The sequence below is a fragment of the Barbatula barbatula genome, assembly GCF_947034865.1.
Source record: "Barbatula barbatula genome assembly, chromosome: 18".
Lineage (NCBI taxonomy): Eukaryota > Metazoa > Chordata > Actinopteri > Cypriniformes > Nemacheilidae > Barbatula > Barbatula barbatula.
This window is the reverse complement of record NC_136781.1, coordinates 1245386-1260838: the sequence shown is the minus strand read 5'-3', so window position 1 is coordinate 1260838 and position 15453 is coordinate 1245386. Positions and strand designations below refer to the sequence as shown.

General features: G+C 41.1%; 1 protein-coding gene across 1 annotated transcript in view; it reads right to left on the bottom strand.

Annotated features, from left to right (window-relative positions):
* Nucleotides 1-15453, bottom strand: part of diaph1 (diaphanous related formin 1) — a 58264-nt gene that overhangs the window by 30763 nt on the left and 12048 nt on the right. The window contains exons 2-15 of the mRNA XM_079479419.1: nt 11881-11907; nt 9983-10138; nt 9801-9902; nt 8565-8695; nt 8380-8463; nt 8237-8306; nt 8015-8154; nt 7094-7310; nt 6844-6962; nt 5922-6038; nt 3084-3199; nt 2197-2261; nt 237-424; nt 29-89 (exon numbers count right to left, since the gene is read on the bottom strand). Coding sequence (XP_079335545.1) covers nt 29-89; nt 237-424; nt 2197-2261; nt 3084-3199; nt 5922-6038; nt 6844-6962; nt 7094-7310; nt 8015-8154; nt 8237-8306; nt 8380-8463; nt 8565-8695; nt 9801-9902; nt 9983-10138; nt 11881-11907 — 1593 coding nt within the window. The remainder of the gene's footprint in view (nt 1-28; nt 90-236; nt 425-2196; nt 2262-3083; nt 3200-5921; nt 6039-6843; nt 6963-7093; nt 7311-8014; nt 8155-8236; nt 8307-8379; nt 8464-8564; nt 8696-9800; nt 9903-9982; nt 10139-11880; nt 11908-15453) is intronic.

Below are 15453 nucleotides of genomic sequence, written 5' to 3'. Positions count from 1 at the left end.
TGGTCTTTAAAGGTGTGTGAATGTTTACTCTGGTCTTTAAAGGTGTGTGAATGTTCACTCTGGTCTTTAAAGGTGTGTGAAGGTTTACTCTGGTCTTTAAAGGAGTGTGAAGGTTTACTCTGATCTCTGAGGGTGAATGCTGGTTAAATCTGGTCCCTAAGGTTTACTAGGGTCTCTTGGGTAAATGATGATTTAATCTGGTCTCTGATGGATTACTCTGGTCTTTAAAGAATTACTCTTGTACCTTCTCTTTCAGCTGGCTGATCTCAGACTGCAGCTTCTGGTTTTCTTTCTCTTTATCACTTTTCTCTTTTCCCAGAGAGTCTTTCTCTGTGCTCAGCTCCAAAACCTTCAGGTCATAATCGGCCTCCATCTTCTTTAGCTCCACCTGCAGCTCGTGACGCGCCATCAGTTCTGCATCCAACTAATAACACACACAGACATCACACAAGACTCTTCGGCAATAAAAATATGCTTGAAATGATCAAAACTACCTGTATGTGTGAGAAAAACCTCAGTGACTTGATTCTGCGTGTTTTGGTTGCGTTTTATGACGACAAACTCTGTTTATATTTAAATCTGACCTACAAAAAGGCTGTAGAACTCACATAAATTACTATAAAAATATAATGCAAAAAACCTTTATCAAAGAGTTTTCTGTTTTTAATCATTTTAACATTTTGAGCAGTATTTATGATTTTGTTGTCTTGGCTGGCATTCTGTAAAAAATAAATATCTGTTTATTTTTTATCCAATTTTGTGTCAAAATGTGTGATGGTATTGATAAAAAACATTGTCAAAGGCTGTGCAGTCGGTCATGCAGGTATGAACGTCTTAATTCCAAACAATGTGACCTCAGTGACGCACCCTGAGATCGATAAACTGTAAAGTGACCGTCTGTGTTCAGAAAGCGACCGGCACTGTTTATCGATATGAAGGCTGTTTGTTGTTCTCAGAGGACATACTCAAGAACAAAACTGAGACCAAATTGAGTCCCTCAGGATTTTAGTATTCACCTCACAAACTCCCACAAACTCCGTCCTTCCCTCACACACACACGCATAGTGTGACAATATCCACTGACATTGAAGGTTAGTGTTTGCAAGCCAGATGTGTAATTATGTGACAGCGGTGGAAATGAAGGGGTCATGCGCACACACACACACACACACACACACACACACACACACACACACACACACACACACACGCACACGCATTCTCTGTGTGTTAGTACTAAAATTCACCATCTCACACTGACAACACACAGATGAAGAGAAAACTTCATAACACACACACACACGAAGCTGAATCTCGTGTCACTTCACCTAAACATCTAAAGAAAATGACCAATGATTGGGTGACAATTAAAGGTACAGTTCTCCCAAAAAATGTAATTCTTTCATCATTTACTCACACTCGAGTTGTTCCAAACCTGTTTACATTTTTTTGTTCAGATGAACACAAAATATGATATTTTGAAGAATGTAGGACAGCAAACAGTAGTCAATGGTGCCCAAGAACAAGATAAAAACAGATAAGAAAAATGTACACAGATTTGGAACAACTGGAGGGTGACTAAATGATGACAGAATCTCTTTTTTGGGAGAACTGTACCTTTAAGCACATTGGTATTATGAGCAAGTAAAGGACTGATATTTAAATAGCAAAACATTACTTTTGTTGCACAAACAAACGGTCCGAAAGCTTTACAGTAATGAGATTCCAGTGGGAAATGTGTTGACTGCAAATGTCAAGAAAACATGTAAACACATCATTTCTAATTTGATTTTACAGTTAAATACGATGCAGAAAGGAACACACACACAGAAAGACACACTCATACATATTCTCAAAAGTGCATCCACATAAAAGTACACACACACACACACACACACAGAAGGGTAATTGTAGAGTGTGTGTGGAAGGAAGCTGTCAGGAAGAGGCAGGAAATTTCCTTTCTGCTCATCTCACCTCCCAAATTAAACATCTGTCAGCAAACGGCCACGAGAAAGACAGCGGGGGGCGTCTGGGAGCAGCACATGCGTGTGCGTGGTGTTGTTATAAGGATCGGAGTGGTTTTGATCAATATTTGAGTGTCGTTCAATAGATCAAGGTACTTCTGCAAAGTCTGAGTTTATTCAATGTGTGTATTTTTCAGACAAACTCAAACATGTATGTCTGTGATGTGTGTACCTTCTTTTCCAGCTCCGTGGCCTTGGATTCACTAATTTCCACTTTGGTCTGATCAACCATGTTATCTAGAGAGATAGACAGAGAGGCGGTGAGTGAATAGAGCGGTGTGTGTGTGTAAAGTGCCCTTCACTCTGATGAGTCTCTCTGCCTCCTGTGATTCGTGTTCTGATTATTGAGCGATCTAATTAAAATCTTCTCTTCGCTCCGTCCCTAAAACTGATGCTAAAATAAGCCTCACAAAACCTCAAAACCACACTTTGAAATCAGCGAGAATGCATGTATATATTTAAAACGAAACCCCTGTCTGTTCTAAATCTTTAACGTTTCCTTTCCATCGCTCTGTAAAGTCTAAATCAATATCATCAGGCCACCAAAAAAGCTTTTAGGAAATGATGGATGCTAGATCAACCAATCAAGAGTCACCGCCACATAGCTCGAGGGTCAAAGCTGAGGCGAGCGGCCAATGGGAGGGATTCTTGATATGACGACGAGTTCACATCACAGGTGTCAGATACTTCAAATCTTTTAATGTATTTGGCTCAACTTCTTGAACAACAGAAAACAGGACAGAAGTGTGAAAACAAAGAGAAGAACCGAAAGACATTTGACAGAAAGTTTAGAAGAATGGATAGAAGGAAATATTGGGAGAGGGAAACAAGAGAGTATTCTTCTGCCAAAGTACATGACCGCGTTAAAGAATCAGAAGATGAAAACGGCTGTGATTTTTAAGGTCACGGACTCTGTTTTGGAACCGTCTCAATGTCACGGAGGATTATTTTGGATGAGCCCTGAGATTTTAATGTTTTCTGTGGCGCCCACTGTTGCCACCCTGTGGCCATGTGTGGCATTACACTGTCTTCGGTTTCCAGAAAATGTGTGTGTCTTACCGATAAGGTATCCCACATCCAGGTCAAATTTTCTGCATTTGAAGTCGGGATCACATCCATTCCTATGCAGAACTACCTGAGCTGTACATTCATCGAGGAGTTTATAGTACTGAGGCCTGTGAGAGAGAGAGATGGAGAGAGAGAGATAAATGAGCAAACACTGTATTGTCAAAGACTTGAGTTCAGCAGCTCAGAATAAAGACAAATAGAGATATTGAGCAGAGATTTAACAGAGTCGCGGTGAACACCTTAATAACATAATATAAGAGATTTTCATTACACAGTTCAGCAGACAGCAAACACTCCGGATGACCTCCTGCGACTCTTCAAAATGAGTTTTTGCAAACACGCTACGTTTGCGTTTCAAAACCTTCCTAAAGTACATGTCTAGAAAGCATACATTCATTTAACACCGTCTAGGTAGGCAGCTGAAACAAATTCCACATGTTTGTGTAGCTGTGCAGTAGATGTGTGTGACAGTAGCTGTCACCGATGTGTTTGTGTGTGGGGGTGTGTGTCAGAGAGACAGATACGGTCTGATATTTGAGAAGTTTTCCAGACAGACTATTTGTGAGAAATCTGCCATCGTGACCCGGTGTGAAACGAACTTGATATGTTCTTCGGTTTCCACCAAACTGTTTCTTTTTCTCTTCATTTGCCCTCTTTTCCTCGCCCACCCCCCACTCCCTCTCTCTCTCTCTGCACGCTTGTTTGCGTTTCTTCGGTGGAGCGAGAGAGACCCCTGGTGTCCGTTTTGGATGGGAGCAGTCTTACCGGAGGCTTCTGGAGGAATCAGAATGGTTGTAATTAATTGTCTCTGGTCCGTGATTAAAGCGAGTGAAGTGAGTTTGTTTGTGGGCAGACGGGCCGCTCGGGATTCGGTCGGGTATATTTGGATTATAATTATACAGAAGCGGCGTCCCTTTCTGCAGCGTGTCAGCACATTAACTGCCGGAGAAAAACTCGCACGGAATGATTCTGCTGACGACAACTTCATCCTTGACACCACATTTTCACTTTATTTTCCTCGCTTAAAAAAGTTTTGGGTGCCATTTACATTTCGTTTTTGTTGTAGACAATGCAAGTATACACCGTCATCAAACTTGGGTAATGATACAGTACATCCTATTGTCTAACCTTACACCTAAACCTAACAATCACATCATGACATTAGATTTAAAATAAACATGACCAATTAATGGGCCACGAGGACCAGTAAAATGTCCTCACAAGTGGGTTGTTATGATAGTTCACGGTGTTACTGAGGACAACTGGACCCTCATAAATATAACTTAACAAGAAACATACACACACAAACGCACACACTCTCCAATTCCCTGCCTGTCAGATCACATTAAACAGACTAACAATCTGTAACAAGTCTGACATCCCGAAACTAACACCACACGCACACAGAAATAAACTGCTCGTGAGAGAGTTAAGAGAACAACACACACAAATCTAATGTGTGTGTGTGTGTGAGGCTCTTTTAAGACAGAATTAAAGTGTGTGTGGGTGACATCAGACATACAGGACAAATAAGAGTTCAGTTGAAACAAATGTGCACTAAAACCATTTCTTTATCGAGCAAACACACCTTTGACGTATATGTATGTGTGTGAACCTTCAGCTTCCTGTCAGCTTTAATGTTGGTATGTGTGTCTGACTGTCTGGTAGTTAATTGAAGCGGGGGCGTCGTACAGTGGCTGGGTTCTTATTTAGAGCTGGTCGCCGATGGCAACCGCATCCGCCTCCTGCCAGCCATCAATCAGACTTCTCTCACTTCATCCGTCTCCCTCTCTCTCTCTTTCTGACTCAACGATATAATCATTCTTGTGCGAAACGTCAATCAATCGTAACACATTACAGTAGTTGTTGACATGACTTTTAGTGGCGAACGTAATTGAATACCTTAAGTCAGTGATTCTCAGCCCTCTCATGGCTGCGCCCCCCCGTAAACACATTTAGATAAGATAATGTGTAAAATATGTTAGATATAATCAACTATATATAAAGAAGAAAAAAATACCTGTATATGATAGATTGATCTCAAGAGATCAGATTATAACTGTAACAACCCTGCTGTTAAAAACAAAAGAATCCGAGAAATAAATGGTTTCCATTAAAATACAACTGTGAACCATTTTTGCATTACAAACATTACAATTGTAGTGTTTTGGACATTATTCCAACACGTGCATTGTGTATAATACAGGTGCAGTGTGGTGTCATTTGCTGGTCGAAAGAAGCGCTTTACATATTTTATAAGCGTCAATAGCTTTTAACAGTTCAGAAATAAAAAAGGCACTTTATTTACAAGCCAATCCCTTCACAAGCACTCTGAATTTCTTATTCTGAAATGACAGTCTTACAAACACACTTGTATGATCTACCTGTTTCTTAAGATGATGCATAGGTACATACATCATGAGTGGACTTTGCCTACTTTGTAGATATTAAGCTTTTGTGCGCAGCCTACAATTGCACTACTCAGGACCTACAGTGAGTCTGCGCAGCCGCTCATGCTCAACTTCTGACAGAACATTGCCCTCCGTCACTTTGCAATCGCGTTCCAAAGGTTGGGGTTTCGGAGAACCGTCGCACCCCACCTGCATTACCTCTGCCTCCCCACTGACCCAAGTAATTGAGTCTTTATGCCATCGCAAGACGCATTTGATGTACCTGTCAAAGTTATTTAAATATATAACAAATGAACTAGTTGCAAAACGTTTGGAGTAAAAGAAAGCTGTGTGCATGAACTGAATTTGTGAGGCACAGAACCCTGTCAGGGGAGGAAGGGTGTGTGAAGGTCAGAAAGTGAAAGATGAGCGCTCGTACCGGACCATGTAGTCACTACGGACCAACAGCAGGTGCTGGAGCAGGGACAGAAAGTGGGGCTCGGCTTTAGAGTCCTTCACTGTGTTCATCACGACCTGGAAGACTTCACTCATATCAGTGCACACACACGGTTAAAGAACAATAACATAGCCAATAAACTCCTATTATTCTAAACCCACTTTAATATCATTTGCCTTTTTGTGAATGATGGAGAGGCTGGTTGGGATTGAATACAAATGATAAAGAGTCAGGCGGTTATGACGCCCCCTGTTGGATGAAACCGGATGAGCATCTTCACAAAATATACAGTATATGATGTTTTGAAAGAAGAAATGCCTTAATACAAATACTGCGGTGGAACTAAAGGGTTATATCTTCATAGTGATTTACGAACATATCTATAATATTTACACGGCACCCCAAAAAGTCACGAAAGCATAGATTACGGCACATAAAATAGTACTAATATTATATATTAACACTTTTTAAATTAATACTAACACTTTAAATTACTATTGTGCATTTTCACACAAAGAGTGTAAAGGTATAAAATTAGAAAAGTCAAATAAATCTAAGAAATAAAACGGTTTGGTTTCACGTCGTAAAAACAGTTCTGCACCTTTGAGACACCTGGTGGTCGGTTTGGGATCTACAATCAGAAGGTTGAAGGGACAGGTGCACAAAAATCATCATTTACTCCAAACCTGTACAAATGTCTTTGTTCTGCTGAACACAAAGAACGATATTTTGAAGAATGTCAGTAACCAAACAGATCTCATCCCACATCGACTCCCATAGTATTTCATTTTCCCAAGAAATGTAAAACGGATTAGCACAACTTGAGAACTGATCAGAACTGTCCCTTCTAAACTGTGACCTTTCTATACATGCGCGTGTTTGTGACAGATCAATTTAAGGATATTCCATCTCAATACGGACGTCATCCAAGCGAGAGCGAAGGTCTTCAAGGTCTTCCTCAGCCTGTTCTTCAAAAACCTGCAGCTGAACCCGGAGCTCATCGTTTTCTATTGACTTTACCTCCTACAGACAGACAGACAGACAGACAGACATGACCGCAATTTTTTAATGACGGTTTTTGTTTTTCCTTGTTCTTTAAATGACACAAGTGTCATCAATACTTTTTTCCATGGCTTATTTGTGTGTGTTGTCACCTTCAGCTGTTCTCTGAGGCCGAGTCTCATGAGTTCTGAACGCAGGTGAATCCTGAAGTCCAGTTCTTCTACTCTACTGATGAGAGCGTTGATCAGCTGCATACAGCCGGCCTTCAGAGCGATGGAGTTTTTGTGCATGCCGGACAACAGAGGCTGAAATCTCTCAATGTCCTGCTCCTCTCCGTGCTCTGTGATGCACTCCAAAACACGTTCATGACTGAAACACATGGCATACAAATATGAATCTGCTTAAATGTGACTATAAACAAAGTTAAAACATATTTGAAAGAATTCTGTGAAATCATTTCCCACGATTCATAGCAAACACATCTCTGATAGAGTGTTCACACCAGACGGGGTAAATCGCTATTCGTGCATAGTTGGACGCTTGAACAGTTGTGTACTCGCTTTATTCGCACGAATTCGTGTCATGGGAGGGGCTTCAATATGTATATATAGCTCAAACAATGAAACAACTTAACAGGATTGTCCGACCTCCTCACTCACTTTCTTCCAAGCAAGATCCTTTTTATTTCTCTTTCGATAAAAGTAAGAACATGTATCGTACAGCTCCGGGTATCCACATACAGCGACGATGATTTTGTCCTCAATATTGCTGTTTCGGATTTCTGCCTCCGCTCACTATGTCATAATCACGTCACTAATTGGTCACTGATTGGTTAATACGGCGTGAAGTTCAGATTTTGCGATCGGCACGAATCAAGCATGCCAAACGCGTGAAACGCTCAATTCGCGCCACCTCATTCGAGCAAATCGCGCCGCAGGATATCCATCACGTCTTTGCATTGACTAAACATGTAAATCACTCGCGCTCACCGCTTCATTTGCGTCTGGTGGGAACAGTGACAGTCTTTAATACGAGGCCTCTAGGGGGCGACACATCTACACAAACACACTCACGGGTTGTCGGGATGCTCCAGGATGCAGATAGCGGACAGCAGTTTGACTACATCCGCCATCATGTGGGAAACTTTTGGATTGATGGCTCGCACAAGGAGAGGAATTCCGTCTGATGATGTCAACATGGCTTTAAGACCGTGCTGAGACAGAAAAGATACAGGTAGAGTTTATGAAACACACATAAGCACGTGTATGTAAAAACGTGCTCTCATCTGCACTAACCTTGTTGTTCATGAAGGCTTTAAGACACCGAATGATCTCGTGTTGACATTTAACACCAATCCCAGCATTCCTGAAACACACAGAACATTAAGATACAGCATTCACTTATAACTGTTCGTCATCAGATGCGTGTGTTTCTTTACCCAGGTTCTTCTTTATCATCTTGAAGTTTTCTGAGGAACGCAAGAAGCAAAGCCAAACCCTCGTCTCCAAACGTCTGCACCCAGCTGAAACACACAAACATACAACCATCACATAACAGCAGACATTAATACAGGTTTTTAGGAAATGAGTACATGAGCATTGGTGTGTGTGTGTGTGTGTGTACCTGACAGGGTTGTTGTTTAAAGACACCCGCAGTGACTCGAGACAGCTCAGTAAGTGGGCATCTCTCAAATCCCCCCTTAGCTCTTGAATATAGACAATCGCTGACTTCGAACTTTCCTTTTGACTCTTCCCCTGTAACACAAACACACACGTTTCACACCATGGGCAGTTCTGAGGTCACGCACGTGCAAGAATAAGAAATACAAATCTTTTTTACTATGTTCGGCCGAAAATAGCAAAGTACATTTCTGAAAGAAAGCATCTTTAACGGTCGGAAAACTTGTACTTCAGACTGGAGCGGGCGGTCTGACAGCAGCCCCGCCGCTCACGACATCCTTTGACATCGTACAGCGGTCGCTTGCACACACTTCCCTGTAAGCAACTTGTCTTAGTATGTTCTGTGCATCCCGGCCAATAGTGCACCTGAGAGAACGGGCAGATTTTGTGGCCGGTGTTTGGAGGAGAGACATGAACCGAAAGGGTCAGTCAGAATTGCTCGCATGGATGTTTTATTTCTTTAAATCATTTTGCAGTGAAGACAATAATAAACCAACAGTTTTCATGCATTCATATTTTTAGCTTATTATGTTGAATGACACTTTTTAATGAAGCGTTTAGTTGCAGGGACTATTGTAGAGACTAGTACAGTCCATTCTTTCAGCAGTCAGTTATAGGCCTAATATAGGCGATTCATTTCAACAACAAAAAATATCCTAAACTCAAACCCTGAAAAATAGTCTGCGTGCACCTAACCTGATGCGGATGCTAATGTCGATACTGTGACGCCATCACCTCAGGGGACACGAGGAAGGAAATTTGAAAGGCTGATGTTTTTTTCTTTTTAACTTAACTCATATTTTTCTATTTTCTTATACTTATTGATAAAATACTAAATTTCTATAATAATAATAAAATTATTTCTGGAAATCATCTTGCGACCCCGCCCTTACATAACAAAACATTTGATCGTGTTGCTTATGACAATAAACAGCAATATGCATCTAACAACAATTTTCAAACTTCACAAACTCAAAAATCACTTTATGGTTATATTAAAATATTCAAAATGTTGCTTTATGTTACATAAATGTAATGATGTAATAAGAGCCGTTCTCTTTGACATCTGTAGAGAAACCTGAAGCACTTCCTGTGTGTGACATGAAGAGCATCAGACCGCATCTGATAATGTGTGACAGCTTTGATCGAAGTGTGTGTGTGTGTGTGTGTGTGTACTCACAGCAGCAGAGGTGTGCAGGTATTGAGAGACCATCTCTCTCTTAATGGAGATGTCCTTCTCTCTCAACGGCTGCTGCTTCGCCTCATTCAGATTCATATCAACCTACACACAAAGACAGAGAGAAGAAGAATTCAAATAAAAAAAGTCAATAAAAACATCAGAAACAGGCCACGCACACTCACCAGCATCTGTTCGAAGAGCTGTAGCACATACTCATCCGAGTGTTCCTGCAGCGAGCTGCTCTGTGATGGAACTTCATACTGAGCGGCGGATGAGTGCCTGTTTCCCAGCGTGGGCGGCTTCTCCTTCTTCGTCCTCATACTGGTGAACCGCTCCAGCTGACACGGAGTCAAAGGGCAAAGGTCAAAACATGACAGTGTAAATACACAGGCGAGTTTGACATCTGCCGAGTCAGTGCAGTAGGTGTGTTCGGAACAGTATGCTAGATATAACCATTTTGCAGTATGACCTCATAGACCACATAGATTTGCAAAAATTTGTAGCAAAAATATTCTGTTTTCTAAAGTAGACTTGATTAATTAAACGGGTACATTATGAGGTCATGAAAATGCTGCATGCTACTTTGTAAAATATTTATCGTGCATACTGCATACGCTTTAATAGGGATGCACCGATACCAGCATCGGGCCCGATACTAAGCTCATGTACTTGTGCTCGTGTAAATGCACCGATACCAAAGACCGATATTTTATACCGATAAATTTGTTGTGAATTTTGCTTTGAAAGTTTGTGGAAAGCACGTAACATTTTGTTATTTGCAATTATGGAACTACATCGGTACACGGTACATGCGTCGGTATCGGCGAGCACCAGAGAGGAAATATCAGCACTCGTGCTTTGCCTTTAAAAAATGGTATCGGTGCATCCCTACTTTTAACACAACATTTTTGTAGGCAATAAAGGTATTTCGTGTGCAGTAAACAGAACACAGCCGTTGTTTAGAAACATGAATTCATTTGCTGGAATCAGTTGTTATCTCATATTTAATCATCCCTGTACATTCTTAACTTGTCTGGTCTGGCACCTAACTAAATTCTGTTAAACAATTGTGTAGTCCAGTTCAATCCAGATCTTCTTAACAATCTTAAAGTCCATAGTAAATCAGCATAAACATCCATGAACCACGCTGAGATACTTACACAGAGCAGCCAGCAGGGGGCGTCACGTGTTTATTCACTTTGATACAGAATATATTTTATTGGGAAAAATAAATCTAGGGATGCACCCATCTAAATACTTTTTTATGGCTCGCATCCAATAACAGATGAAAATGATATTGTTTTGGTTAAGGTTCACAACAGTGAAATGACCATAAAATGTAATATTTATACTGAAAGATAAATGAATGAATTTGAAGGATGGCATGACTATAATGAATAAAATGCTTATTATATTGTACTTCTGATAAAACAGATCTAAAACGTGTCATTGGTGCAACATGTTTAGTTCTTTCCAAATCAGGCAAAGAAGACTATTATCTTTACTATAATCATCAATTTACCAATATTAACCTGCTAATAAATCTAAAAGTGTATATAGTCTGTCCCCAAACATATTTGTTTCGAGTCATGATGTAACACGCGCACGCACGCGCGCACACACACACACACACACACACACACACACACACACACACACACACACACACACACACACACACACACACACACACACACACACACACACAGTGAACGTGCTTCACACTTTTCCTCACTCTGTTTCAGAGAGATGGCAAAGACGCGAGGAAATCATGTAAAAACCACTGGACGCTGACATCAGATCAGTTGCTATGGTCTACACAGGCCTGTTTGGCAGGTCTGAGAAACACTGATCTGAGGTCAGTCGTTCAGCTCTGCAGTGTTTTGGAAAGGGTGATGGGGTGTGACAGCAGGTGAGTGAGGCAAAGCGAGTGTTACAGATGCATCATGAGAGGTTAAAGGTCAACGAGGACACGGCTAGTGATGTCACATAAAGGAGTGATGGGGTGATGTCAGTGCTGCTACAAAAGGGTGACGGGACACACAGGTAAAACACACAGGACACACACGTGTGGACCTACCTCATCGGGAATCAGCCTTTTGAGAGTCTGTACAGGAGGCAGGAAAGAACCAATGAGAACCAAAACACAAAGAGAGAGAGAGAGAGAGAGAGAGAGAGAGAGAGAGAGAGAGAGAGGCAGGTAGAGAAATAGATAAAAGGGGGCAAGGGTACATGGAGGGGAAAGAACCAAAAGGCAAAAGAGAAAAGAAAAAGCAGAAGGAAAGCCAAACATAATGTGTCTAATTCTATATCATATAACAATTTCTATATTATTGATATTAAGGACATTAATAAATCATAATTTAAAAAGATCTGAAATATCAGGAGAGGCACATTCATTATTAATGTGTTGCAAATGCTCATTCCTGACTCATGGGGGCAGTGCAAACCAGCAAATGACCATCACATCATCACTTCAACCAAAGACATCAGCAGCAACCTGTAGTCCTACGTAAACACACGTTTCCGTGGCAACATAACACGCCGATTCACCTGCAATCTGGAAACGAGAGGGTGTTGCGTGAGCTGTGGAATGCGAAAACACCCCATTAAACTGAACCTAGAGAGATCACATGACCTGTGCCACGGCTCCACGTGGACGTTCATATCGATGACACTAAAGACATTGACTGGAACCTCCCACTGCTGGCAGGAGCCAATTAAATGTCAGAACCTCAGGCCCAAGGTCTGGAAGCAGTGAAAAGGTCAAAGGTCTTCAAACTCCAGCACAGAGACATCTATGAACATCATTACCCCAAAACACTCGCTCGCTCTGTTTATTCATAATTCCTCTCTCTTTCCTCCTGCTCTCAGATACTGTGTGTGTGTGTGTGTGTTTGTGTGGACATGATTTTGATATGTTAGTGGGGACCTAAACCTGAATGCACACAAACTCATGGTGACCCGTGTCACTGTAGGACAAAATTGAGGTCCCACGGGCACAAAAGCTTATAAATTGTACAATTTTGTGTGTGTGTCAGTGAGTGTGTGTGTGTGTGTATGCGTCTGTCTGTGTCTGTGTGTCTGTCTGCATGTGTGTGTTGCCATGTCTGCGTGTGTTTGAGTTGTCGTGTGTGTGTTGCCGTGTGTGTGTGCGTCAGCTTGTGTCTGCATCTGCGTGAGTGTGTGCGTCTGCGCGTGTGTGTCTGCGTGTGCGTCTGCGTGTGCGTGTTGCCGTGTGTGTGTGTGTATGCGTCTGTCTGTGTCTGTGTGTCTGTCTGCATGTGTGTGTTGCCATGTCTGCGTGTGTGTGAGTTGTCGTGTGTGTGTTGCCGTGTGTGTGCGTCAGCTTGTGTCTGCATCTGCGCGTGTGTGTCTGCGTGTGCGTCTGCGTGTGTGTCTGCGTGTGCGTGTTGCCGTGTGTGTGTGTGTTCCTGTAGCTCAATTGGTAAAGCATTTCGTTAGCATCGCAAAGGTCACGGCTTTCATTTTTAGACAACACCCATCCCAATAGAAAGGGAAAGAAGTGTGTGTGTGTTTGTTTGAGTGTGTGTGTGTGGTTAATCAATGACAACCTTTCTGTTAACTATTTTATTTTAAACAGACGCACCTTTTTTACACTTACACACAATGAAAAATATATAACTGACTTTATATTAAGATCAGTCTCACACATGTGCATGCACGCACGCGACAAACTTCAGACCACAACTGAAAGAAGAAGATGCACCATAATCACACAGGAAACAGAGAGTGTGTGTACTTGACTTGTACATCTATCTTTGTGAGGACCGGTTGAGTTTTAGACCAACGGAGTGAGGTCTAAGAGAGTAAAGTAAGGACATTTGGTCTGGACTTCACTTCCCTTTTAAAGGACTGTTTGAGGGTCAAGACTTGGTTTTAGGGTTTAGATTAAAATGAGGTTTATGCTCAGATACTTAGTTCTGATGCTAAGGGTTAGAGTAACGGGCTGGAGATTACGTGGCATCAATGTATGTCCACACCAAGATGGTTGTGCAAACATCTCTAGTAGAACGTAGACTGTTCGTGTACTTTAACAAGCTGAATTATATAAACAACACTCCACTGCTGTCAACATCTACACTCTTAGAGCAACACTTGGCCGATCAAATTAAATAAATGAACCGTACAAAATAATTCAATGCCTATAAAAAATGGCATCAATACGAGACAATAATCATGTAAATGATACATTTGATCAGTCTGTTTGGCAAAGTAATGTTTAAATATAGCTTACTATGAATACAAGTCCTTTTGAAACCTTGTATGTCCAAATGTTTTCAGGAAATAGAAATTTATTTTTAATCATTTGTCAAGCACTTTTTATTGGTTATATATTTGCAAAACCCAGTGACAAACATAATGGTTGACTAATAATAATGATTTATGGAAATATGGGCTGTGGCTCAATCATCAGCAACCTGCAAAACCGTCATCTCTCTTGACTTTATTTTTAAACACTTGTAAGCATATATTACGAAAACCTCTTTCATCATTCCCTTACATATCTGTGCATGAAGTAATATTACATTTAATTATGAAGTAGATCGTGTTCCCTGCCTGTCTAGCAATGTGTGTTTATACTTAAACAAAGATTAACGTTTGTCTTTTCATCGCATGGACTACATTTGGCTCGTGCTTTAAAGAAATGTTGCGCTATTCCCGGTAAGCGAACAGAGGGAGCGTGGATGCTCACTGGTTTTTGTGTTGCATTGTGGCATTTTTTAGGGAACGAACGTTTCAGTGCACTGGAAGAATTTTGCGAAGGCCGCCTCCCTGATCAGTGCCCTGACTAGTGAACAAGGGAGCTGATTGAGACACCCATGTCCATGTCATAATTCACCTGAAACTAAAAATTCTATCATCATTTGCTCAGCCTCAAACCTGTGTGACTTTCTTGCTACTGCAGAACAAAAAAAAAAGATATGGTGAAGAATGTGTGTAATCGAACAGTGACGGCATCCATTCACTTCGATTGAATGGACACAAAACCAATGCAAGTAAATGAGTGCAGGTTAACAACATTCTTCAAGATATCTTCTTAGGTGTTCTGCGGAAGAAAGAAAGTCAAACGGGTGAGCAAATGATGACGTAACTTTCATTTTTGGTTGAACTATCACTTCAATGTTAAACCTCTTGGAATTTACACGCTTTAACACATGGTTTGTTATATTTATTGTTAGTTCCTTTGGTAAAGTGAAATGGGCGGAATGGGTTTTGATTTTAAGCATCATTCGTGAAACTGAAGACTTAATGTCTTTGCACAAACAGTCCAAAATTCGTATTTGGCGCGTGGTTGTACGGTGTCTCTGAATTGTCAAAACGCCTAGCTCAAAACACTTGCTACGGATGTGAATAAAAGCAGAAAACAGTCCGAATAATATCAGAGGCAGTCTGTTAATGTGATTGCCACAACGCAAGGTCGTATTTATATTTTACCGTGTGGAAATTTCAGACTTGATGTGCAATGGCCTTAACAACGACCCCATCAGCAAAGATCAGATCAACGCTGGAGTTTAGTTTATAAACCACAAACCTGAACACGCACCGCAAATCCCACACACATAAAACAGGTCGTGTACCTGCGATTTTCATTTCCTTGAAAATGAATATAGACACAGCAATGAATCTC